Source organism: Trachemys scripta, chromosome 21 (genome assembly GCF_013100865.1).
Source record: "Trachemys scripta elegans isolate TJP31775 chromosome 21, CAS_Tse_1.0, whole genome shotgun sequence".
NCBI classification, from domain to species: domain Eukaryota; kingdom Metazoa; phylum Chordata; order Testudines; family Emydidae; genus Trachemys; species Trachemys scripta.
Window position 1 is genome coordinate 3,488,383 of NC_048318.1, and position 26,324 is coordinate 3,514,706.

At 48.9% G+C, this 26,324-nt stretch overlaps 1 protein-coding gene across 5 annotated transcripts in view; it reads left to right on the forward strand.

Annotated features, from left to right (window-relative positions):
* Nucleotides 1-26,324, forward strand: part of ST3GAL4 (ST3 beta-galactoside alpha-2,3-sialyltransferase 4) — a 154,999-nt gene that overhangs the window by 88,542 nt on the left and 40,133 nt on the right. Inside the window, exon 3 of one of the 5 annotated variants that reach the window (XM_034754770.1) lies at nucleotides 3,071-3,174. The exons of the other annotated variants lie outside the window; for them this stretch is intronic. Coding sequence (XP_034610661.1) covers nucleotides 3,139-3,174 — 36 coding nt within the window. The 5' untranslated portion in view covers nucleotides 3,071-3,138. The remainder of the gene's footprint in view (nucleotides 1-3,070; nucleotides 3,175-26,324) is intronic. 5 annotated transcript variants of the gene reach the window in all.

The following is a 26,324-nucleotide window of genomic DNA, read 5'->3' on the forward strand; positions in this document are numbered from 1 at the left end:
CAGGGCTCTTCCCTGACTTTTTCCTGAGGTGTCAGTGAGTCTTTTAAAGCAACACAAAACAAAAATAAAGCAAAACTGTTGTTATCCAAAGAGGGAAGCTCAAATGCATTGTTGGGCCATTGATCTGCTTGGCCAATAGGGATTTAGGCTGAATTCAAGTTTACAGGCTTGTGAGGTTTTTGGACTGTGGCTCTGAAACCTGCTCTTGACAAACCCTTTTCCTTTCTAGTCGGTGGATTTTAATGGTGTGAATGTTTTTGTTTCCCGGTGACAGCTAACAGAAACCTGACCTACTTTTACACACGGCCGCTGTGCTTAACTAGACAGACCGAGTCTGTACTGGATAGGGTAACCAGACAGCAAGTGTGAAAAATTGGGATGGGGGTGGGAGGTAATAGATGCCTATATAAGACAAAGCCCCAAATATCGGGACTGTCCCTATAACATCGGGACATCTGGTCTCCCTCGTACTGGATCCCTTTGCTGCTTGCATGGGGGCCAAACCACAAGAAGGGTTGAAATGCACCATGTCTGTGGTTGTGCAATTGTGTTAGCTGACGCCTGCACCACCACCGAAGTGGAGTTGTGTAAGGGAATACTCTCTCTCACTATTTTGGGGAAGCTCCCCTGCTTTTGACATGTGAAGCATGTTTTGACTTCCTGACCCCTGTAAGCAGCATCATGTACTCTTGACTCAAAACTGTACAAGGTTGGGAGGAGTGGAGGAGATGTCTGTTCTTGCCAGATCAGTTTAATTATATGTGCCTGACATGAGGTGGGACAGTAGAAATATCTTTTTTTTTTTTTTTTTTTTTAGTTGACTTGTTCTCTTTAAAGGGTAAGTTTGCATTTATTAAAACTGCCGCTTGCCCATATAAAGTACTCTGGGATAAATGTCTCGATGCTTCTCCAGAAGACGTTACCTTTGAAAGCCCAACCTTAGAGTGTCGCTGATTCCCTCCCCACAGAAATCTCCGGGGTTCCACCCAGTGATCATCCTTGTTACCCTCACATAGCATCAGGGAGAAGGGCTGTGAACTCAGGATGGGAACATTCTTCCTTGGAGCTGGCTGGGTCTCTGGTTCTTTTGCCACCAGCCCTCTCCCTCTGAACTGAGGCAAGTTCAGCTCAGTCCCTGCCTCCCAACTTGCTTGCAGGTCAGGCTCCCACCTAGCTATCTCCTGCCATCCCACGGAGTGAAGCAGACCCGGAGTCTCTCTCTCTGATCCCTGAGGCATCCAGTGTTAAGTCTAAAGGCTTTTCTGTCGGGGCTTAAACCCAGCTCGGTAACCATCTCTCTTGCTGCCATCCTGAGTATTCCGTTGCGTTACTGTCTGGAGAATGCCAGGATTGTGAGGGTTAAACACCAGCTGTTCCTTCTTTGGGGGAGTTTGTCATCCTCGGTCCACAGATCCAGAACGGGAGGGTCGTGTCCGCCCGTCTGTTATAAACAAGCTGCTGCGGCCAATCCAAACACAGGCCTGTTCAAATCGCTGTGTGTGTATCTCTGTGCTGTGAAATATCCCCAGTGGATGACTCCCAAAGCCATACAGGCCAGCCCGTAAACAGGGCAACAAGGCAACGGTGATAAACACAAGGGAGTCTCCAGGGGCAGGTGGAGAGACGCGGTAACTGGAGTCCCTGAGTAAACACCTGCTTGGCTGGAGGTGTGTGGCGATTAAGAAGACAGCCCTCGGGATTAGTGGCGTTTGAGGGCAGGTGGTGAAAGTCGCAGGTAGGAGAAACCACATGTCTGTCTAGGAGTACTGCAGGGCAGAGGGGAGATGGGATGGTGATTGTGAAGGCCAGACCCCGGCTTGGAGCTTTAGGAAATCCAGGCAGTTACAAAACCCCAGGTAGTGGGGGAGGGGCGGCTTAATAGTAGGGATCCCCTTGATCTGCTTTTCATCAGGTGGCCAGGTCTCTGTATATGCTCTGTAGAGCCTCCCCAATCCAAGGGCTAAGTTAGTCGTTCTCTAATGTAATCCTTGAGTCTGACCCTTGGGCTGGGTCTGTTAGCCCATGACCCTACCCCCAAAGAGTTTACGCCTGGCAAGGACTAATCAGCCACACTTTTAAAAGTGGCCTCTGATTTGGGGAGCCCAGCTGAAGGCCCCTTTGTGAGGTGCTGAGCACCCGCATTTCCCACTGACTTCATTTGGAGCGGCAGGGTGCTCAGCACCCTGAAAATCGCATTCCACGTGTCTCCCACTCATTGCTTAATGTTCCCTGGCTGGAGTCCTAATAATGGCTCTGATCCTCCAAACCCGCTTGCTTTACTCAGGGTAGAGTCCCTCCACAGTCAATAGCAGGAATGTAAACGCTGGCAGAGCTGGAATGAGAAACAGCCTGAATACCCTGCCTCGGAGAGCAGGGTTGGTCTGGCCAATAGATGGGAGTGCCTCCCAGGCCATTTCCCTCCTCATCACGCCCCCGTGAGCAGGGAAGTGTTAGCTCCCCACTTGATACAGAACGAGGCAGAGAGAGAGATGTAAGAGCCAGATCTTCTAAGGCCCCTAAAGAGGCAGATAGGCACTGTTGAAAATCACCCGAGGCGCCTAAATGCCTTTGAAAATCTGGCCCAAGGTCAGGGCAGGGAATTGGGGTCCCACACTGGCTCCCGCACTACAGCATCACCTCGCCTGTAACACTCAGAGAACTAAGGTGGGGGAGATAACATCTGCTATTGGACCAACTTCTGTTGGTGAGAGAGACGCTTTCGAGCCACACGATTCCCTGCCCCACCTTGTCTCGCTAATATCCCGGGACCGGCACGGCTACACCACCAGATAGTATCTCGAATGGGGTGAATGGGAAACAAAGAATCGTGGTTTGCTTGGGGCGCAAGCAAAGGATAGGTGTCCATCCTTACTAAATAACTAAATTTAACAATCCCACGCATGTGCAATGGGAATATATAAAAATATATCCCTGGTAGGATATATAGCAGAGGGAGAATAGCAACAAAATCCAAATGGGGTCTTAATAACAAGGTCCAATTATTTCACAAAGAAATAAATGGGTACATTCCAATCTCTGAAACATAACAACAGACTAATTAATCAAACAGGAACTGCCACCTGGCCATTCTGCAGAGCTAGTTTAGGACCTGGGAAACTGAGCTCAGCAATTGAACGCATGGCAGACTCGGGAAATGCTCAAGATTCGTGTGAGGTAAGCTCCGATGGCTTTTTATTTTTAGAACTACTTGGTTTTGTTATAAAGGAGCTGTGGTTATTGACAGTGGTGCTTGTAGACTTTGACTTTAAAAGGTGACCAGCGATTTGGGGAGTCTTGGTAACTGGGTGTCTGATTTGGGACATGGTAAATAACAAGTCGCACTTGAACAGCTTGGCCTGCCTGTCCTGGGATGAATTTGTCAGGAAGGGTAAATGGGACCTTGGCTCCTCTCACCTGCCCAGGCGCTTTTGCAACTGGCAGCAGGAGTGAACACCTTTGGGAGATCCAATTATTCTGCAGTGCCCGCACCCTGTGCAGGAGTTATTGGAGAGACCGGAGAGACCGGATCTCCATTCCAGTAGCCTCATCTGTGTCCTTCACCCTGCGGTGCAGGGTTAGCCACAGCACTCCAGCATGGTGTGTTTCTCCAGTTCTCTGCCCATCTAACTTTAAATGTTGCCACCACTTCTCTTAGGATACTACGATGTAGCCTGCTAGATCTCACACTCGGGATGTTTTTCATGATCATTCAGTCTGTATTTTCTTTTACCTGCATAGGCTGGCCTGTGTGCTGGGAGATTTTCACTCTGTGAATGGCCCATCAGAGAGACTGTTATGGGCATTCCTATAAAGACTTTGCGACACTCGTGGCTAACACAGTGCGCTCTGCTCCATCCGGATACACTTATAGGGAGGTCTCAGGGATTCCAAGTAGCCTGATAACAGATGGTGGTCGCTGGGGCTTAATTAGAACAGGTACAAAATCAGGATTTTAAAAATAAATCTAAACAAACTTTAAAAACCTCGTTGTTGCCCTGTTTGAAAACTTGCCTTACCTCTAGCTACTCCTACTTTCTAGCCCCACCCTCTTGTTCTCCTACTAGGGTATATCTACACTACCCGCCGGATCGGCGGGTAGCGATCGATCTATCGGAGATCAATTTATTGCGTGTAGTGTAGACGTGATAAATCGATCCCCGATCGCTCTCCTGTCGACTGCTGAACTCCAGCTCGGCGAGAGGCGGAAGCAAAGTCAACGGGGGAGCGGCAGCCGTCGATCCCGCGTTGCGAGGATGCGAAGTGAGTAATTCTAAAATGATCTAAGATACATCGACTTCAGCTAGGCTATTCTCATAGCTGAAGTTGCATATCTTAGATCGATTCTCTCCGCCCCCCCTCCCCCCACGGGTAGACCAGGCCCACATCCATACCTGCCTGCAGTTCACCAATAGCACAGATGTCTGTGCAATGAAGTATTGGTCCAATGGGGGCCAATACTATCTGCTAGGCCTAACATTGAACATCTTTATTGGTCCCTGCTAGGGGACAGGAAATAATCTGGCCCTTCGTGTGTCTTATATTCAGTCTCTGGCCCTAGAACAAATCATGCACTTTTCCTTTAAGAAGCCTAATACAGAAGCATTGGCATTTATGGCACATAAGACCCCCCAATGCAACCTGGTACTTCAGTTGGCTGGAGAAAGGTTTGGACTAGTGATGGGTCTGCATCAAACCCCAGATCCAAAAATCTTGCAAACTTTCATGGTTTCATAGCGTTTAATGCCAGATGGGACCATTAGATCATCTAGTCTGGCCTCCTGTATGTCACAGGCTATTAAATTCCACCCTGTTACTCCTGTGTTGAGCCCAGTAGGTTCAGTTAGACCAAAGCATTTCAGTCCTCAGAAGACTGAACTGTTGTGAGCCCCCAGTCCCCAATGGCAGAGAACTGATTAGGGGAGACATGCCCAGGTGATCCCAGCAGGTGATGCATGCCCCATGCTGCAGAAGAAGGTGGAAACCCCCCATGGTCCCTTACAAGCTGAGCTGGGGAAAAATTCCTTCCTGACCCCAGATCTGGTGATCAGATTGACCGTGAGCATGTGAGCAAGGCTCACCAGCCAGGCATCTAAGACAGGATTGTCTGTGCCACTTTGGAGCGCTTGTCCTCTCATAGGCGCCGACTCCGTGGGTGCTCCGGGGCTTGAGCACCCATTGGCAGCCCCCTTATCAGCTCCCCCTCTCCTTCCCAGCGCCTCCCACCCACCAGTGGGCCCCACTGATCAACTCGTCCCCCTCCATCTCCGTGCCTTCCGCCCGCCACAATCAACTGTTTTGCGGTGTGCCGGAGGCTCTGGGGGGCGAAGGGGGAGGAAGGAGAATGCGGCGGGCTCGGGGAGGGGACGGAACAGGGCAGGGGTGGGGCCTTGGAGGAAGGGGTGGATTGGGGGCAGGACTTGGGGCAGAGCCGGGGGTCAAGCGCACACACCCCACCCCCGCACATTGGAAAGTCGGCCCCTGTGGGTCCTCCCCATCTGGTGCCCCATCTCCAGCTGTGGCCAATCCCTGATACTTCAGAGGAAGGCGGGAAAAAACCTGAGAACAAGTCTGGCCCATTGTGGATTGAGAAAAAAATTCTTTCCTGACCCCCAGCAAGCAACTGGCTGAACTTCAGGGTGTTTTGAGAGCCAGACCGGGGTCCAGGCCGGATGGCTTCATGCCATGCCTCTCACCACAGTGCCAGAAGTCTTCAGTTCAGATCCCAGAGGCACTCTGCCTGGGAATTTGTATGTTATGGCAGGTGGCGTCTGGTTCTGGGGCTTGGGCCCAGCTCTTCCTTTGCACTGGGTGCTCTTCAGGGTGGGCTTTCCATGCCCTATTTCAAAGGCACTGGAAATTTTCCCAGGAATGTGATGGATCCTCCATTGCTTGAAGTCTTCAAAAAGCTGCACTCCAATTCAGCCAGAAGTTATAGGCGTCATGCAGGAATCACTGGGTGAAATGCTAGGACGACTGACTAAATAAAGGGTCATGATGGTCTTTTCTGGTCTTAAAATCTGAGTCTTTGAAAACAACAGCGAGGAAGGTGGTGATTTTATTAGCAGGTGTTCTGAAAATTGGGCATGTAGATTATCATCGCTTTCCTGATTTGGAAACCAGTTCATCGAGACTTTGTAGGAGGGTAAAAAATTACAACAGAATAATGCAGTTTACTTCTCTATGTACCATTTGCTATAAACGTGGCCACTGGCACGTAGCCCTTTGTACAGATATAAACATCACGTGTTTATTTAATGCATGCAATAACATACAGAAGTGAAAATAATCTGTGAAAATGTTGCACCAATAACTAAACATAGTGATTCATCTCTCCTGCCAGTTGGGGTCACTTCTCAGTGAAAACTGGCTGTGAAAGGTCCTCAGAGCATGACTAAGCCTTCCGGTCATCTTTACTCAGGATGCATGTGCGAACTTTTTACTTGGACCCTAAATCACGTCCCCTAAATCCTTGGATGGTGATATATTGGTTAGGCAATACATGTTCTCCCATGTGCTCAGTTCAGACCCCAGGAAATCACATAATGAAACTGAGTACACGGCCCTTTTGTCTGAGGGTCTCAAAGCATTCTGCAAACGGTAATCCTCACTCCCCTTCTCGCTGCCTGGTGATGTAGGTATTATCCTCATTTTAGAGACTGGTAAACTTTGCCACCGAACTGCACCTGTGGTCTATCTTTGAGTAGCCTCGAGGCTGCCTTATCTGCTGATAATCATGATAAAATAGAAGCTCAAAGGACAGAGGCACTGGGCAGCCTAAACAGCGTTACTGCGGCAACAATATTCCATCCTTCATCACTTAACACTGGGCAGTACTATCACAGTCTGCTGAGCCAGCTACCTGCTGGGACAACACATGAAAAGAACACACACACAAGCCAACTGACAACAACCTCGACCTGCTACTATGTGTGGAAAACCACACGCTGCTTGGTGTTCACCACTAGGGTTTCACCTCTTGTTACCGTGCCTTAGTGCACATGCAGTAAGAAAACACCTTTGTTCCTAGTGACAATGCACCCTAAATCCTTTCTCACTCCCTAGGGTTAAATCTCCTGTCACATCTGCCCTGTTGTCCTCTCTCTCGGCTGTGTGTCTACATGCCTAAGAGCTATTTTCTTGGATGGGCTATGCCCGAGAGATTAGTATTAGTATTGCTCGGGCTGCTGCATATCTCCCCCAGACTGTGGCTTGGTCTGGGCTGGCTCTTTGTAGCCAAACGAGGCTGTAATGAGTGTCGGGAGTAGTCAGGAACTTTTACATTTGTTCTGCACCGTCCATCCCCAGTCTCTTATGTGTAAACTGTTCCTGGCAAAGGATTCCTGTGCAGACGTGTGCTAATAGTGCTTTCCTATTGGGTTCAGTCCTTCCCTGCTTATTGATTTTTTTTCTTTTTTAAATAGCTAGCAAGTACCAATCAAAAGGTTAGGGAGATAAAACAGTGCTACAGACTGACTCAATACAACAGATGTGTGGGGAGCAGGAACCATGTGTGCATTAGCGGAGTCTTTATTCCTGGGTGTACGAGTAAAGCTGTGAGCTCCTCTTAGTGTCATTAAACACTTCCTGGTCCATTTCGGTATTGAAGCTTGAACTGTAGCAGGACCTCACCTGACTGTTTCACGGATCGCACGGTCCTCCTCTCCTAGTGTGGCCTGAGCACTCTTCCTTTCATTGCATGATACTGGCGAGGAGTTGTACTTTCAGAGACACCAGCCCTCCTTCCCACACAATAGGAGCTAGAACATGGCCTTCTCCACTTGAAGACAGACTCTCAGATGACCTTGCTGGTCACCCACATACGTAACCCCTCCAGGCTTCCCGTTACGCTCCCAGCTCCTTCACTAACGCTTTCCCCAGGGCACTAACTGGCCATCCGCTTCTGTCACCGGGACTGGCCCGATCTGCTGAAGGAAATGAATTGCATTGGTTTCCAAGTCTGCTGGTGTCGAATGCACCTGCTGCGAGGGTGGTGCACCGTTCCTGGTACCAAAGCCAGTGCTGCAGGCCTTGAATAACTGGTGAACGTTGGCGTGAAAAGTGCGCTTGGCCCGCAGGGTGAGCTAAGCAGGAGTGAGCGCTGTGGCTCTGAATGAGGACTGCGCATCACTGGAGCACGGGGTCCTGGTGGGAGTTGGGATCGGGTGTGAAATTCAACTGCTTTGAATGTTTTGAAAAGTAAATAGTCCCTGGGATACAGAATGTTCAGCCATGCATTTGTTTCACGTAATTAATTCCCTATAATTGCCCCCATCCCGCCTACAAATTAGCTAATTATCTTTAATTAGCTCTTTGATCACACTTGCGCTCTGGTTGTGTTTGGATTGCACAGGTTCCGCTTTGGCTGTTGGAATCTACTCTGTGACGGTGGCGTCTCCTGGTTCCCGCAGGAGTCCCCCTCCCCTGCCTGATGCCTCTCGCTCTCGGGCAATCTGACTTATGCTGAGTGTAAAATTCTGCTTTGCTCCATTTCCCCGTGTCACTCCTAGTTACTGCCTTGGAGCCTGCAGCGTCCGTTCTTGTTTCTTCCTGCTGTTGAGAGATTAAACAACCAAACCATTTGATTCTCGTCCCCAAAACACACTGCTAGGCGCGGTTTGGCTAAAAGAGCGCGGTCAGACAGAACTACTAGGTTGGGCTAGTATGAAAGGGACAGGCTGCGTTTAAGGACAGGCTGTTGAATTGGTCTGTGGCTTGTCTCAGGAAAGCCAGGGGGGAGGTGGCTGAAATACAGAAACCTATTGCATGGAAATGGCTTTCGCTTACACCTGTAGCGTTCAGTCTCCTATGCAGAAAATCTGTTGTTTTGAGAGTTCAAGATGGTCGCTGACGTTTCTCTGCTCCCTGCTCTCATGTCTGGTGATTGAAACTGTCAAAAATCACAGCAAGAACAGTGAGAAATGATTGTAATTTCTAGCTGCATATGTTCCCAATCCTTCCGCACCCCATCTGACAGGGGTGGTCTGTGGGTGCTCCGATTACTGAACAGATGGCTAAATGTGGATTTACATGGCTAACTTTAGACACTTCGCTTGTGGGTGGGTAATATACAAACCCTCAGGTGATGGAAATTGGCATGGAGCGATGCTGGTTTACGCCAGATGAGTATCTGGCCTGTGATTAGGCTTTTCAGAATTCAATTTTTATTTATGATCTTGACAGATAATACTGATTTTTATTTTTAAGCATTTATTTTTATTTTAAAATGGTCACAGTTGTGCAAAATTATGGCTTTTAAGCCTTTTTTTTTTTTTTTAATTTGTATTGATTTTAAATTCTCTCAGTTGTGGGGATTTATGGAGTGTCAGACAATAGAGGGGTCAGACAGTAATTATTTAATGACAGTAGATGCTGAGATTCAAAAAGTTAAAGCTTTATAACAGTTCAAACCCAACTGTCGTCGTCATATGTCAGAATTTTAGCCTTCAATCGAACTCTCATACGGTCTCAAGCAGCATTTTTCTTACTTTGCCTCTTTTTTTAAATTTTGATTCTCATCAGTGGAAATATTCTTTTCATTGGCTTGTGTGCGTATAGTGAAATTGATGTTTACTGATCAGGGCCAGCTCCAGGCACCAGCTTGCCAAGCAGGTGCTTGGGGCGGCCACTCCGGAGAGGGGCGGCATGTCCAGCTATTTGGCGGCAATTCGGCGGACGGTCCCTCACTCCCACTTGGAGCGAAGGACCTCCCGCTGAATTGTCGCTGCAGATTGCGATCGCGTTTTTTTTTTTTTTTGGCCATTTGGGGCGGCCAAAACCCTGGAGCCGACCCTGTTACTGATCAATCTAATCCCCTAGGTTAACCCATTATGTATATTATTGGCATATTTTCAGGCTGTATGATTATATAGCTTTTACTTGATCTTGGATTTTTTGGTATGTCTCTAAACTAGCAATAACATTGTATCAGAGTCTAGCAAAGTACCAGTGTATTTGCTGTCTCTGTCATATCTCAGCTATATCCGAGAATGAAGTGATGTACTCTCAGGCAGGACTGCAATTGGATATGATGCCAGAGCACTTACTAGGACTTGCCTAGAGCATAGGTGACTGAGGATGCATTGCCTTTTCATTTAGAATTGGTCTAACAGATACCTAATTGAGTTATGGGAGCTCATTAATTGCCTTTTTAGACATGTCTCACCCAATGTTCCCTCTTCTGTTGAGGCCTCAGCTGCATTGTAAAGGTCTCTTCCAATTTCTTGTAAACTGGAAACACTACAGGAGCACTAAATGCCTCCAACAGCTCACTAAATGGAAAAGCAACAGAGATAGCTTCCTTGAAGAGTAGCTCTGACACTGAAGTTAACTTGAGTGAGTTTCTCCTGGTGAAGATGGGCTTGTCCGGAACTTCTCCCTTCCCTTTGTGATTACTGTAGACTTGCCTGAGTCTGCCAGCAATACTAGGGTTACCATATCTAATAATTAAAAAAAGAGGACCCTCCACGGGCTCTGGCCCCGCCCATTCCCCCACCCCTAGCCCCGCCCCAACTCCGCCCCTTCCCCACACTAACTCCGCCCCCTCTCCCCCCCACTCCCAGCCACCGGGAAAGGGCTGCCCCAGCACTACTGGCTTCAGGGTTTGCCGGGCAGCCCCCAGACCCTGTGCCCCCAGCCGGCACTTCCCCAGCGCAGCTGGAGTCCGGGAGGGGAAGCGCCCAGCCGGGGGCGCAGGGTCTGGAGGCTGCCCGGCAAACCGTGAAGCCGGTAGCGCTCGGGCTTTGGGCAGCCCCTATGCCTCAGGACCCTGCGCCCCCAGCCGGGCACTTCCCCTCCCGGGCTCCGGCGGCACAGGGTCCGGAGGCACGGGGGCTGCCCGAAGCCGGTAGCACTCGGGCAGCCCGGCTCTTAAACAGAGCCGAAGAGGAGCAGAGCCTCCAGCTGCGGCGACTCTGCTCCTCCCCGACTCTTCAGAGCCCGGGAGGGGAAGTGCCCGGCCGGTGGCTGGGGTCCGGAGGCAAGGGGGCTGCCTGAAGTCCATAGTGCTCGGGCAGCTCGGCTCTTAAACGGAGCCAAAGAGTCAGGGGAGGAGCAGAGCCGCCATTTTCCCGGACATGTTCGGCTTTTTTGGCAATTCCCCCCGGACGGGGGTTTGACTGCCGAAAAGCCGGACATGTCCGGGAAAAAGAGGACGTATGGTAACCCTCAGCAATACTTATGTTCAGTAGAACTGCAAGAGGGTCTATTGAAATCCATGGGACAACACAAGTGAGTACTACTCAGCATGAGTAAGGGTGGCAGAATCGGGCCCTTTGTGTGAGTGTCTGTGTGTGGAAGGGTTGGTCCGTCACTGCTAACTTTCCCGTTATGCTTGTCTTGCAGTGAACTTATAATGAAGGAAGATGGTGTGAGGTAAGGTGTGGCTCTGGGAGTCAGGTCTCCTGGGTAGCCTGGTAACATTTCTGGTTCTGCCACAGACTCATTGTATGTGATCTTTTAATGCATGCACGGCCTTGGTGACCGTCCTCAGTGAGAATGGTGACTGAGCTTCTGTTGCATGGGGGCTGTTTCTGATGGCCAGGGTATGAATCCTTCAGTGGCAAAGTTCTACATCCATATTGAAAACTGGTTGCTGAGGGTTAGCAACAAAAGACAGTGTGCACTTAAACCGTGCACACGCTCTCTTGCTTTCGGGGGCTAAGCCAACTGGTTCTCAAAGCAGTTCCTCCTCCTCTGCATTTCCTTTGACTCAGCTAATCAGAGGCAGGTAAAGCAGAGCAGGGAGTGCCGGCCAAGGGTTGGAAATGTCTCCATCAACTGTTGCAGGAGGAACGGGAGCGGCTGGGCGGGTAAGTGAACGGAATTAATTCCTCCCCTGGATTAAAAAATTGTTCTCTCTTGCCACAGTGGGCGGGACAAGTGGCAGTGGGTGCAAACGACAGCACAGCAGATTTAGTTTAAATCTCAGGAAAACCTTCCTAACTGTAAGCACAGTAGGCCGGTAGAACAGATGCCATGGGAGGTCATGGAAGCTCCTTCACTGGAGGTTGTCAAAAGGAGGCTGGATAGCCGTCTGCCTTGGATGGGTTTAGACAGAACAAATCCTGCAGCTTGGCAGTCTAGATGAGATAATCCTTGCGGTCCCTTCGAACCCTATGGGTCTGTGATTATCTCCACCGAGCGAGTGACACCTCACTCCCCTGGCATTGGCACAATTGCGTCTTACTCTGTCTGGCTCTCTCTTGGCTTTGAGATCCTAGCAGTATTTTTTAACAGCCCTTTTCGGTTTATCATGATGGGAAGGGAAATGCAATGACAGCTTTAATCAGCGCCATCCTGATGCTGGGCTGTGCTTTGCGACTCCCTGCACAACTGTCTCTTTCCATGCTGATTGCAGGCTGGGTGCTGGCAGGCGTATCCTGAATTCAGCTGTTCAGCTGAGCCTGGAAGCTGTTCCCAGGGAAGCTTTGCCTGCCCTGCCCTGAGTTGGATGTATTTTATCTTCACATGCTGCTGTCACCTGTGATCCCCTTTCCCTGTCAGGTGTCTCCAGATCCGCTGCTGGTGACCACTTGGTGGCTGTTGTCAGTTGGCTTGTGTGTGCGTGTTCTTTCCGTGTGCTTTCCCAGCTCTACGCAGATGGCTGATTCAGCAGACCTCGAGAGTACTACCCAGTGTGGTTAAGTGTTGGCGGCTGGAAAGTCGTTGCCTCGGTAGCACTGTTTTGGCTGCTCAATGAGTCTGTCCTTGAAGCTTCAGTGTTGTTAGTAGATAGGGCAGCGAGTTAGTTCTGCAGGCTTCGATGGTACTCATAAAGCATGGTTCAATGCCAAAGGCACCAGGCCAGGTTTATTGCCCCCAAGACACAGTCCTAGCACTCTGGCTCCATGGTTACAGGTGCACTAACACTTGAGTGCACCATGGCAAGGAACGGCTCAGGCAGCTGCAGGACTCTCCACAAAGAACTAAGGGGAAGAACCCAGACATTATAGGCCAAAGCAAACAGTGAACCTGGCACAACTTACACTCCAGCTTACGTATCTCGTGACATCTGTTCGTTACCTCTGACGGTTTGAACAAATGCCCCTCTTCATTGTGTTGTCAAACCATTTAATCTTGTACAAATACGTCCCAATCTAGTACTAGCTGGACTATATTTATGTAAATATCTAGCGCCTAGTATGCTACCAGCAGCTTTGCCAAGTTCATATACCGGACAGTGATCTTGTGACCATCTGCTTTAATACATGGTCTGACTTTGGTTCCCAGCCTCTGGTTCCGGCCTCAATTCTTGCACCAGGCCCAGTGCTCCAGGCTCTCTCTCTCTCTCTCTCTCTCTCTCTCTCTCACACGATGGCTGCTCATTGGCCTTCATGAAATAATATCTTAGTCCAGTTTCCAGTCAGATGTTTACACCACAGCCCCCCATCCCTGCACCCCACAGCTGGCACTGGCAGTCCCCCTTGTTGGCAATTTCCATAGATGAACCAAGAACTGACTAGGGCGTGAAGAGCTAGCAGTGGCCTTGTGGTGTGAAGGGAAGCTCCAGTCTGGGGCTGAGGCACGCTGCTGGGTTAGCTAGCACTGCTGCCCATGCGGGACCTGCCCTAGGGAGAGAACTGTGGTCACCATAGCTGTCTTCAGGACAACTCAGGGACACAAGTGTGAGCTGGCATCCCAGGGTGTTTGTTCCTGTTCCTTTCCCTGTCCGGTGTCTCCAGATTCACTGCTGGTGACCACTTGATGGCTGTTGTCAGTTGGCTTGTGTGTGTGTGTTCTTTCTGTGGGCTTTCCCAGCTCTACAGAACAAGGAGTAATGGTCTCAGGTTGCAGTGGGGGAAGTTTAGGTTGGATATTAGGAAAAACTTTTTCATTAGGAGGGTGGTGAGGCACTGGAATGGGTTCCCTAGGGAGGTGGTGGAATCTCCTTCCTTAGAGGTTTTTAAAGTCAGGCTTGACAAAGCCTGGGATGATTTAGTTGGGGATTGGTCCTGTTTTGAGCAGGGGGTTGGACTAGATGACCTCCTGAGGTCCCTTCCGACCCTGATATTCTATGATTCTTCATCAGTCAGGCAGGCAATGACCGATCTGGAGAGAGGAGCAACATCTGAGGATGAATGTTCCTGGTTCCTCCTCCATGCAATCTGAGTTGGTTCGTGCCTCATCTGGTCTCCTTGGCCATTCTGAGGCTTCCAAGATGAGGGAAGTTCTGTTTCTCTCTTGGCTTTCCATAAAACCAGTACAGTGGTATGAGCACAAACAGGGGGACGAGCTGTCATTGTAGGCTGGGAAGTTACAGTATTTCAACTGGTGGGGATAAATCCTGGTTCACTGGAAATCAAAGGGCAAGAAAGGAAATGGATGTGGAACAGATCCTGGGTGGAGTGTAGATGCCACAAGTGGGGATGCGGTTGCTGACACAGGAACAGAATTGAGAAGAGTAAAACTAACCCGATGAAAGGGAATCAAGAGAGAAAAATGTTGAATACTTGACTCTTCAAAGCATCGGTTAATCTGTGCGGCCTTCTGTGAGGGAGAGAAGTATCATCAACTCCAGTTTTACAGAAGAGGAAAACTGGGACGGAGGGTTTGTATCTGGGAGTCAGATTGGGGGTGAGGAGGAAGGTGATGGTTCTCCAAGCTCCGTCCGCATAATAAGCTCCACCCCTGTGATTTGCCAAATGGAGATGCTGCTCACTGTAGATTGTGCAGATGTTCAAAGGATGATCATGTGTACTTCTGAGCTCCACTGCTCTCCTTGAGCTTGGTTTCCCTGCTTCACTATGCCCCTGGCCCCTGCTAGGCTCCTTGGGCTTCGATGTCGGGGCGGGGGGGGGGGGGGTGTCACACCTCTGAGCTGCTATTCTAGACTGGCTGCAGAGTCATCTCTGCACTGGTTCCGCTCTGCTTATATTTTTGAGGGCTTTATGCAGCCATTACCGCTGCGGAGATGTTTATATGAAAGTGGAGATTCCGGAGAACAAGGAGGTCTCCTCAGAGTGGTTCCAGTGTGGCGTATGGGCATGCACTGGCTTAGCCAGGAGCACACGAGGTCAGATTGGTGGAGGGGATGAGTACCTCAGTTGAAGTCACTGAAAATCAGGCCCATCGTGAGCAAGGGGACACTAAAAATAGAGCGTAGCTACTGCGGCAGGAGTGGCAGGAGGGGCTGACCATGCTGAGTATGTACTTCGCATCCTGGCCTGCACCGGCCTCAGGACGGTTAGCCCCTCGTGCTGCTTTGGCTATGTTCTGTTAGCACTGTCAAGGCTCCTTCCCCACTCTGAACTCTAGGGTACAGATGTGGGGATCTGCATGAGAACCTCTAAGCTTAACTACCAGCTTAGATCTGGTTTTGCTGCCACCACCCAGATTATTTGAGTTATTTGGGAAATTCTGTCTACCTCCCCCCCCTCTTCCCCCCCCCAATTTCTCCCGCCCAAGTACTATAACCCTTCCCTGGGTAGCCTTGAGAGACTCCTCCACCAATTTTCTGGTGAACACCGATCCAACCCCCTTGGATCTTAAAACAAGGAGAAATCAATCAGGTTTTTAAAAAGAAGGCTTTTAATTAAAGAAAGAAAGGTAAAAATCATCTCTGTAAAATCAGGATGGAAAATAACCTTACAGGGTAATCAGATTCAAAGAGCCCAGAGGAACCCCCTCTAGTCTTAGGTTCAAAGTTACAGCAATCAGAGGTAAACACTCTAGCAAAAGGAACATTTACAATTTGAGAAAACAAAGATAAACTAACACGCCTTGCCTGGCTGTTACTTACAAGTTTGAAATATGAGAGACTTGTTCAGAAAGATTTGGAGAGCCTGGATTGATGTCTGGTCCCTCTTAGTCCCAAGAGCGAACAACCCCCAAAACAAAGAGCACAAACAAAAGCCTTCCCCCGCCACCAAGATTTGAAAGTATCTTGTCCCCTTATTGGTCCTTTGGGTCAGGTGTCAGCCAGGTTACCTGAGCTTCTTAAACCTTTACAGGTAAAAGGATTTTGGTGTCTCTGGCCAGGAGGGATTTTATATTATTGTACACAGGAGGGCTGTTATCCTTCCCTTTATAGTTATGACAAACACGCTACCTGGACCAGAGCTGGCACAGGTATGACTCCTCGAGTCCCATGCTCAGACCAGCAGGTCCCTTCGCCCCTTGGCTAACAACAACACGTAGGACGTTCTAGAGCAGGAAAGCCCAAATCTTTGCCCTGCCGTTATCATCTGATGCCCTGGGTTTATGTCGAAAGGCCACCTCAGACATGACCGACTCCCGCCCCACGCCCTTTTCCAGGTAACTGTATTCAACTGGCACCGCTCCAGCCACTGCAGCGAGAGAAGACTGTTGATTTGTGTGTGTAACTGCACGGTGGAAACCTTTATTAGTCAGACGTGCCCATCCCTAGCAAGCCATCAGATCTATTTTCCCCCCCTCCCCACCAGCTTTTAAAAGAACAGAGGCAGGGACACAGCCACAGAATGTGATTGAAAACGACAGCCCGCTCCTCCCCTCTCTGGCTTGACAGTGCTCTGGGCCCGGAGCTGCAGACCCAGGGAATATAGAACGGGAGCCGTGCACTGACCACTGTGGCTTTGGGAGAGGAGGGCTGAGGCTGTGGGAACCCTTACAGAGATTATGGTAAGAGGGATGACAATTTTCAGGCAATTCTTACCCTGCCAGGTACAGAAGGGATTTTTGTTTATTAGAAAAAAAATTGGGCTTGGCTTTAATATTGGAGTGATCCTCTTACACAGGGGAGCACTGTGCTGTCACTGGCGGGCAGAAACTCCGATAGGACGTTTGCATTTCTGGCTGCTGCAATCTTCTCTCTCTGAGGCATTTCTCAGGCCACGTTACTATGGCATCTGAGTGCCTCATGCACCCCCAGTGCTCTGATCCCTAGGATACAGATGGGGAAACAAAGCCAGAGAGCGACTAAGGCTGTGTCTACACTGCAGATTTCTGCTGGCAGAGCTATGTCGGGCAGGGGCAGGAAGAAGTGTGAAGCCTGTGCAAGCAAAGCGCCGAGCAGAGATGCGGCTGTACCAGCAGGAGGGCACTTTTGTTGGTATTGCTTACTTGGTTTGCACGGGGGAAGGGAACTGGTGAAAGTGCAGCTTGCTTAGTATAAGTTACATCCGTACTAGGAGCACGTCGCCAGTGTAGCATACCATCTCTTTGTTCTGTGTGTGTACGTCACCGGGCACAACGGGGTCCTGCTCTGTGACTGGACTACAGTGCTGCCGGAATCCCAATGTACCCATATTGGTAGGGTAAAGTTCTCCTAGTGCAGATGTGGCCTACGTGATGTACACGAGATTGGACAGAATGCCTCTGTTGGAGGTGGGGAATTGAACCCTGCTCTCTCAAATTTTAGTCTGTCACCCTAACTCCTGGATGAGAAGTGGGGGAGGGATGGCTCAGTGGTTTGAGCATTGGCTTGCTAAACCCGGGGTTGTGAGTTCAATCCTTGAGGGGGCCATTTAGGGAACTGGGGTAAAAATCTGTCTGGTCCTGGATTGGTCCTGCTTTGAGCAGGGGGTTGGACTAGATGACTCCCCAAGGTCCCTGATATTCTATAATTGTCCTTCCTCTTAAGAGGGATCTAATCAATCAGGCATACCATAATGTCCTGGGCACCTATGTAAATAATGGTATCTCACATATGCTATTTTGAAATTCACTGCTTCGGACTTTCAACTACTCCAGAAAGGGAGACGATAGAAAGCCAATCCTTATGCTTGGTTTGAACTTAGGGCTGATTTCTCAAAAGACAGGGCCTGAGTTGCAGCCACAAATTAATGCCAGAGTCTGTTGCCCCTGCATATCTGCATTTATACACCCACGTGTGGGTTTTGGAGAGGCAGGCAGAAGATGTCTCCTTTGATGCTTTGGCCTGTGTCAGTCCATGGAGTACTTGGGTTTGTCCGCACATGAACTGTTTGGGAACAGCTATTCTGGAATAACCCCATGTCTGGATACTTTTATCCCAGAATAAGAATGTCTTGTTCCTGTTTAGCTTAGCCCACTTTCAAAGTAGACAAGTCCTTAGATTAATCCACTGATGTTTTTCCTAGTGCCTTTCATTCCCGAGAGTCCCAAGCTAGAATGACTTCATCCACCAATGAACTGCAGCTACTTCTGGGGTGGAACACAGTAGCTGTTTAACAGCACATAGCAACATTGCAGGAGTGTGGGATTCACAGTGAAGAACAGCTCTGTATCCAGTTGAAACTGTGAGGGGAACTTAAAAGGGACAAATGTAAGCACTTAAACTGAAACTTGGGTGGGATACCTGGGGTTAGCATCAGGGTGACCAGGACAAGCAATTGACCATGGGAGTTGTCATTCTGCTGGGTCAAGTGTGTCTGTCGGCTTGTTTCCTGCACTGAGTAGCAATAGATAATCAGGTTGCCTTGAGCCTCTAGTGCACTACAGACTCTCTTTCCTCTGCTCTTGCTTTGCTGCCTTGTGGTGTATTCATTTAATTTTAAAAAGCTGATAGACGGGGAGTGTGATAGTGTCTTCCGAGGTCCCTGCATGCTGCAGCTGGCTGAACTGCTTTCAGTGCTGATTGTTACGCTAGCTCGTCCTCCGGTTCCCACCTCAAAGCTCTCCTTTGCCGTGATGCCTACAAAAAACTTGAAATTGGTGAGGCCCGTGGTGTGCCGAGGGCACTGCCCATCATGCTGGCCAGTACTATCGCATAGCTGCCTTATTCTCCCCCGTCTATTTCCATCTGCTCTCTTGCTTTACACTTAGATTGTAAGCTTCTTGGTCCTGTGTTTGTACATCGCCTAGCCCGATGGAGTCCTGATCCGGGTCTCGGGCTCTGAGGTGCTACGGTCATCCAAACAGTGATGTTACCCCTTTTTATCCAAGTGTTAGCCAAAAACTTTGAAGTCTGATAGGCTATAGATTGTTCCAGATGGGAGGAGAAATTGGGGAGGGTCATTTATTTGACGCAGTTTTGTTGATTTACAAAGAATGTAGCACATCCTGGTTTCCTGAACCCAGTAGGAAACAGCCAGCAGGAGACTGCTCCTTTGTTGACTGTTCCAAGCCTTCTTCCACTCAGCACTGAGCCCAAAAAGCTGTTTTCTCAACTTTCTTCCAGGGCCACATCATCAGCCATGTGTTTCTGTCTGCTTGGCTTGATCTTGCTTCTTCAGCTCATCCTATCTCGCTCACTCATACACACACCCGTACCCCAAAACAAAACTCAACCAAACCTTCCACCCACTTAATTCTAACTCCTGGGTGGACTCACATATGCTTTGTTTTAGGTAAGGGGCTGAATACATGTCTCTTACCGCTATCTTAAAATGAGGATTGGCAGTGACACCTCACAGTTTACATGAGGTTTAATCCAACCCCCAACTATAATAGCTCGGAATCATTGTGTCTCTGTTCCCTTGGGCTCTGTCTGTCTCTTTCATCAGATATTAAGATTGTAATTGGTTTGGGGCAGGGGCAGTTTTTTCCTTGTATGCATGAATTATATTTTCCTTATATGCATGAATTTTTCATTATATGCATGAATAGTGCCTAGCGGGGTCTGATCCCTTATGGAGCTGTTCTAGGCTACAATAATGCAAAATTAATAATCATCAGGAAAGTTCCGCTAATAAAGATGTGCTTACAATATGCCCTGCTTCCCAAACCCTGCAGATGCCTAATGTAATCTCATAATAAACAGATACGATGAGGAAAGAGAACATGGCCGCTGGTGAAGCGGGAGGAAGGAATCCATGATTTGAGGATCATGGAGCAGTAACTCTAAAGATCTGTGTGTGATGTCTCTTGTGTGTCTGAATGCTCCTAGTGGAATGACACAGCACAATACAAGGAAACACATAAAATGACACGTGTGTTTTCTGTTACAGTAGAAAATCAATCCCTTGAAGTTTCACAACTGAAAACCAAATAGAAATTGACCCGTTTCTCCCCCAAGGGAGACGTAAGTGAAACAGAGGTGAAAGATGAGGTAAAACCCAACAAAAACACACTTCCTGGTGTCCATAATAATGAAAAGCTCTCCTAGTCCGCAATGATTGTGTCTAGATTGCTTCCATGACCTTCGTTGGTTGCAGCCTTCGGGTAGCTGATTTATATACCTGCAATAGTAGAATCCCGTGCAGTTACAAACTGGGGTTATGTCATCGAATATACTCTACACTCTTGCTCATATTAAAATAATTGCTTAACTGCAGGCTGGATGATCCAAAATAGTGGATGGTGAGCGATGTCTGTTACTACTGGCTTTGTTAAATTTGTCTGGTTTTTTTCATTAAAAGCCCCAAATGTAAAATAACCCCCAGCACGTAACAGCGGGCTTCATGTTTGGTTCTTCTTGCTGATCGAGTGAGGGCAATGCCCGTCACTGGGTGGGGAAACACTTGTGAAACTGGAATCGAGGGCAGCTGACCCCCGGTTTGCCTTACTCAGCTGACAAGCCGTATTGCAGCCAGTGGGACTGTCTCCGTAAGGACAGCAGGATTTATCCCAGTGGTTGTGATCGTGTATCAGTAGTTCCCAGGGCATGCCCCTCGGAGAGCACTGCAGTTTGAAATTTGGAAAGGCAAGAGGGTTGAGGTGAAGTTCCTACTAAAGTACTCTGCACCTTGGAGGGGCTGGAGATGCAGATACCTGCTAGGTTCTTTTCCTTCCTCACAAACTCCCTGTGGGGAAAGGGTTTCTCCAGCCAAGAGGCTGCTCTGTGTCCTGTCTGCCGGTGGGAAGGTGGATCTCATTTGCAATAACCCTTTTTGGCTCAGGCAGCTTGTTGGATTCCTGCTCATGGTTTGATCCTGGCTTTGCTCTGTGCCCAGTGCTCTTTGGGTCTGCCTCCCACCTGCCCCTCGCTCTGTGTACAAGCACTCAGTGGGGGTGCATCAGTTATGTGTACCGCAGCCTTGCTCTGTGCTCATGCACCCCAAAGTCTGAACTCTCTGCTCTCAGTCCTGCTGCATGCCGCACCCCACAACTGCTTTCTATGGTCCCCTTGCTCTCCTTCTTCTCTACCTTTGCCATGTGCCCAAGCCTTGTCCCTGTCACTTCAAGCTTTTAACTTTGCTAAAGATTAAAAGGAACACACTCTCTTAAATTTGGCATAGAAACATATTTTTGTAGGTCCTACTAAAAGAGCAGCTGTTGCTTTTGTGGTCTGTGTAATGAGTGGTATATTATTGTGTGGGCAGGGACAACTCCAGTCCTTTGCAATCTGGAGGGCTTTTGCCATCCCATCATTCTGATCTGAAATTAGATCGCCGTCTGGACCTGGAATCTCGTGGTGTTTGTTTAAAGTGACGTGCAGGAGTCGTTTCTGATAGCTGATCTGCCCTTAATCACTCCAGCACTCCCATGAATGAATCCCCAATTTAAAGCAGATGAGAGATAATGTGAGAATTTCCAGACTATAGAAAGCAGAGGTTTCGGCTGATGTATAGAAAGCAGACGAGTTACATGTTCCACATCCGCCCTCCTGCAGCACACCGTCTCTTATGAGGGATGGTGGGGAAAGGACTCCTGCAGAACCCTTTGCTGTCTGAGGTCACCAGAGCATTGCAGGCCCTGTCATTTTAATGTTAAATCTTCCCCTCATCTGTTTCTCCTTCCTCTTCGCTCCCAAACTGAGAGAGACATTCTGGGGAGAGCGAAACAAGCAACAGCTCCCCTGAGACAATAGCGCAGCATGAAGTTGCCATGTGGTTTCGAGGATTCTCTGGACTTTCCTCGTTGCAGGTGAAGAGGTGATTTTAGTTTGTGATCCTGTGCCAGGGGTGTGTTGAAAGCAACTGCACAAACCCGGTCGGCTGGGTGGGTGAGGAGTGTGGCATCCCATATGCCAATCCCGCTGGGGCGATGGATTTCATGTCTCAGCCTGTCTGTGACACTTGCCCTTTGAAACTGTCGCTGCCTGCTACTGTAGCTAAGGACTTCCCTTGGCCCCTGGGGAAGACCGAATGGCTGAGATTCCTCAGGTGCAAAGGGGTAAAAAAGCCTATTGGCTCTACAGGCACGTGATGCAAAACACAGCCTGTGCTGGGTATATCAAATCTCAGCTCCTGTCCTGTCTAAACCCTTCCAAATGTGCCATTCCCGGCACACCCCTGCTGCAGTGGATTTGGGAGACTGGTCACCAATTGGGTCCGCCCCCATTGGGGTGGTAAATCTTGCTCGGGGTGGGGAGAAGGAGACCGGAGTGGGATGAGGGGGACTCGAAAGGAAAGCACTTTGAGTCACATTGTGAGACGTGCTCTCTCTAGAAGTGTGTGTTTCTCCAGACTAGATGGGGGGGATCCTCTCCTTAATATAAACCTCTGAGCACTGCATTAACATGCTGGGCTGGGGTGAGTGGTTGTGAAGTAGCTACTGCTTCAGAAGGTCGTTTCATGCCCCAGAGTATCCCAGGCTGCACTGAAAGGTGGTAATCTTTGGCTAAATTACCTTTCCCAGTACAATCTGTTAACTCTCTTGATTTGGGTAGCTCTGGATTTAAACCCCAACATGCGGGCCCATGGGATGAGCCCCGAAGGGTGCTACTGACATACTCCTTTCGTTGACCGTGGGGGGTGACTACACTGTAGTTATGGGGTTGGAGAAGGGCCCCATTGTTACGCTTTGTCTCTGATCCCTTTGCATCTGCTCTTCCTTATCCCACGGAAGCTCTTCAGGAGCTGACACTGCTAGGGGAGGGTAAAGTGGATTCTACTCTGCCGAACGTTTCCCATTATTTCTTACCCGAATCTGTTCTGTGATCAGTAGAGCTGTCAGCTCAAGTTCTGAGAACAGCACGCTTAATAATTGTGATCAGAGCTGGGTGAATAACTAATTTATAGCTTCAGTGGCCGTTCTGAAGAATCAGCAAAACCATTCAATTCAACCTGAACCAAATCCAAACATTCTGAAGTTTTCTAGTGAATTGAAAACGTGTGTTTGGGCTCAAAGAATCCCCTGCTCAAAGTTGGTGTTGGTCCTGCTTTGAGCAGGGGGTTGGACTAGATGACTTCCTGAGGTCCCTTCCAACCCTGATATTCTATGATTCTATGAAAGAAAACGTATTGTTTGAGCGGCAATCCTGTGTTTCCGGGCATGTTTAAAAGGCTGTATTCACAGACAGGCCAGTGGTGGCTTAGGTCTTTTAGCCAAGTGGTTAGAGCGCTCACCTGGGATGTGGGAGACCCCGGTTCAGTTCCCCCCTCTCCCTGAGGTAGAGCAGGGATTTGAACTGTGGTCTCCCACATCGCCCTAACTCCTGTTAAAAGGGGGTGAACCTGGCCCCTGGATGGGGAAAGGGGATACGTTGCACGCACCACAGGAATAGAGAGCTACACTCGCAATGGGTGTCTCAGTGCATGACCTTCTGCAGGGATGGAACCGACGTGGTTTTGGACAGTAAGGAACAGTGCTGAGCTGATCGTTCCCTCTGCATAGGCGAGAGACTTAAAATGTGAGTTTAAAGCTCGTTACCTGCCCGGTTGTTCTGCAGGGCGTTGTTTTTATTAGCATTTAAAAAAACACAAAGGTGTTTGATTTTCATCAGCTGGGAAAGTGTATTTTAAACAAGAGTAGTGCAAAGAGAGGATGAAAAGGTGTCGCACGCGGTCACGTCCTGGCCATAGCATTGCATTTCCCAGCACTCGATTTCCTTCTGTACCTAGAGCTCCACCCTGGAGGATGGCCAGCGTCCCATGAGCGTCACTCTGCACCTTGCAAGGTCAAACCCAGCACAGTGCTGGCACTGGAGGAGATAGGAGTCTTTAGGGTGGGCCTGATCCATAACTCATTGACATCAGTGGCAAAGTGCCCATTGATTGGCTGACTCTTGGCCTTCGACACGCCCTTTAAAATGGGGACTGTGGAGTGGAATGCTGCTGGCTAAACCCCAAGTGGCCAAGAGGAGGCAGCTAATAACTGCGGGAGCCTAAAGGTTAAATGCCGTACACGGGGCCCCTTGTGAGCTCACTGCAGAATGGGAGGGTGTCATGGAAGGATCCGTGAGAGATAGGAATCCTAGTGCTGTGGGCTGCACAGAATATTGCCTGGGTGTTAGAAAAGTTGCAAGAGGTGGTAGCTGACATGTCTGTATGCTCCCTTCCTGGGTGAGGGCATGAGTTACAGCTGGACCCTGTGCTTGCGCTCCCGGTGCGGACTAGTGCCTGCTTTGTCTGGTGGCCCTTCCCCTCCCCATTTCAGGAGACCACAGCACAGCACAGATGATGCTTGCAGTAAAATCTATTTGCTTTTTGCATACCTGCCCCTGACAGCTTTCTTCGGGGTATTGCTTAGTCAACAAGCCCGGCATTCCCCTGGCAGCTTTGTTTCCTGGCTGGGTGGGTGCTCACAGAAAGTGGTGGGGCTGATAAGTCCCTTTGGTATGTTGTATCCTTGTGCTGATCTTGTGACGCACAGGCCCTGCCCTTTCTGCATAGCCATAACCAGACACGTACCTGCTCCTTTATTTTACTGTGGAAATCAGCCACTGTAAACATCTCTGCAGATAGGTTGGCACGTCGTAGGTGTCCCTGCCCCACATGCCCTGCCTACTCAGCACTGCAGGGGGTAAGATCCCCGTTCCCTCTCCACAAAGCAGAGGACTGTCTCACTGAGGAGAATCTCCATTAGCTCCTATATGGGGTCTACAAATAGAACTGGTCCAAAAAAGAAGCCTGATGGGGATTTGGCAAACACTTTTTATTTGTTTTTATTTTCAAGCTAGACTGATTTCCCCCTCCCCCCCCCAAGTTTTATTTTTTTCCTTTTGAAATCACTAATTTGCTGTATTTGTGCAAGTTTCAGGGGGCAGAGTTAAGGTTGGATGGATTTGGCAATGAGTGATGAGGGTCCCAGGACATTAGAGACACAAGGTGGGTGAGGTAATAGCTTTTATGGGACCAATTTCTGTCGGGGAGAGAGACAAGCTTTCGAGCTTACACAGAGCTCTTCTTCAGGGCTGGGAAAGGTCCCCGAGTGTCACAGCTAAAGGGACCTTCAAGGTGAAGTGGCCCGTTCACACCCCTGTAGACCTAGGACCAAAGGGTGGGGGGGAGTGGGTTACAGATTGTCCTAGTGAGCCATAAATCCAGAGGGATTCCCTTGCAGTTGGAAGGCTGGAATTGGCTGGCTCTCTTCTGTTTAATTCCAGGCATTTTAATGTTAGGTGCGGGGTTTTATCCTTGAAGCTGTCAAATTTTAGTGGTGTCATACCATGTTCTGGATGCTAGGTGGATGCGCTCTCAAACATAACTCTTCCTTTTGACCAGAGTACTTTTGTTTAGACATTGGATGAAATTCCTACTAGTGCAAGAGGCCTTGTGACGCCTAGCTAGTCCTTGTGCCCTTCTGCAAAGAGCAGGATTTCACCATTTACTCTGCTCCCGCATCCTAATTCTACCCCTTTATCCCACCCGAAACAATTCTCCTCTTCCTCCTTTGCACTTCCACCATTTAGATGCTGCCTCCTCCACGTGCCACCCTACCTGAACCTGTGCTGACTAGCTTTGCCTTCAGTTGACTGGTGACTGCTGTGCTGCATTGCTCATGTGGAATTTGCTTTGCTTTGTCAAAGTCACACTTGTTGGCAGGTCAGTGCAGCTGTGCCCTTAACAGCTCAGTCGCTGGTGCATCTGAAAGAAAACAGTCCTGCAGGGACCTATAGTAAAGAAAAGAATTGTCAGACACATAGATGAACATAATTTGTTGGGGAGGAGTCAACATAGTTTTTGTAAAGGGAAATCACACCTCACCAATCTACTAGAATTCTTTGAGGGGGTCAACAAGCATGTGGACGAGGGGGATCCGGTGGATATACTGTATTTAGATTTTCAGAAAGCCTTTTAAAAGATCCCTCACCAAAGGCTCTTAAGCAAAGTAAGCTGTCATGGGAGAAGAGGAAAGGGCCTCTCAGGGATTGGTAACTGCTTAAAAGATAGGAAACAAAGGGTAGGAATAAATGGCCAGAATGGAGAGAGGTAAATAGTGGTGTCCCCCAGGGGTCTGTACTGGGCCCAGTCCTTTTCAATATATTCATAAATGATCTGGGAAAAGGGGTAAACAGGGAGGAGGCAAAATTTGCAGATGATACAAAACTACTCAAGATAGTTAAGTCCCAGGCAGACTGCAAAGAGTTACAAAATGATCTCTCAAAACTGGTTGACTGGGCAACAAAATGGAAGATAAAATTCAGTGTTGATAAATGCAAAATAATGCACATTGGAAAGCATAATCCCAACTATATCTATAAAATGATGGTGTCTAAATTAGCTGTTACCACTCAAGAAAGAGATCTTGGAGTCATTGTGGATAATTCTCTGAAAACATCCACTCAATGTGCAGCAGCAGTGAAAAAGGGAACAGAATGCTGG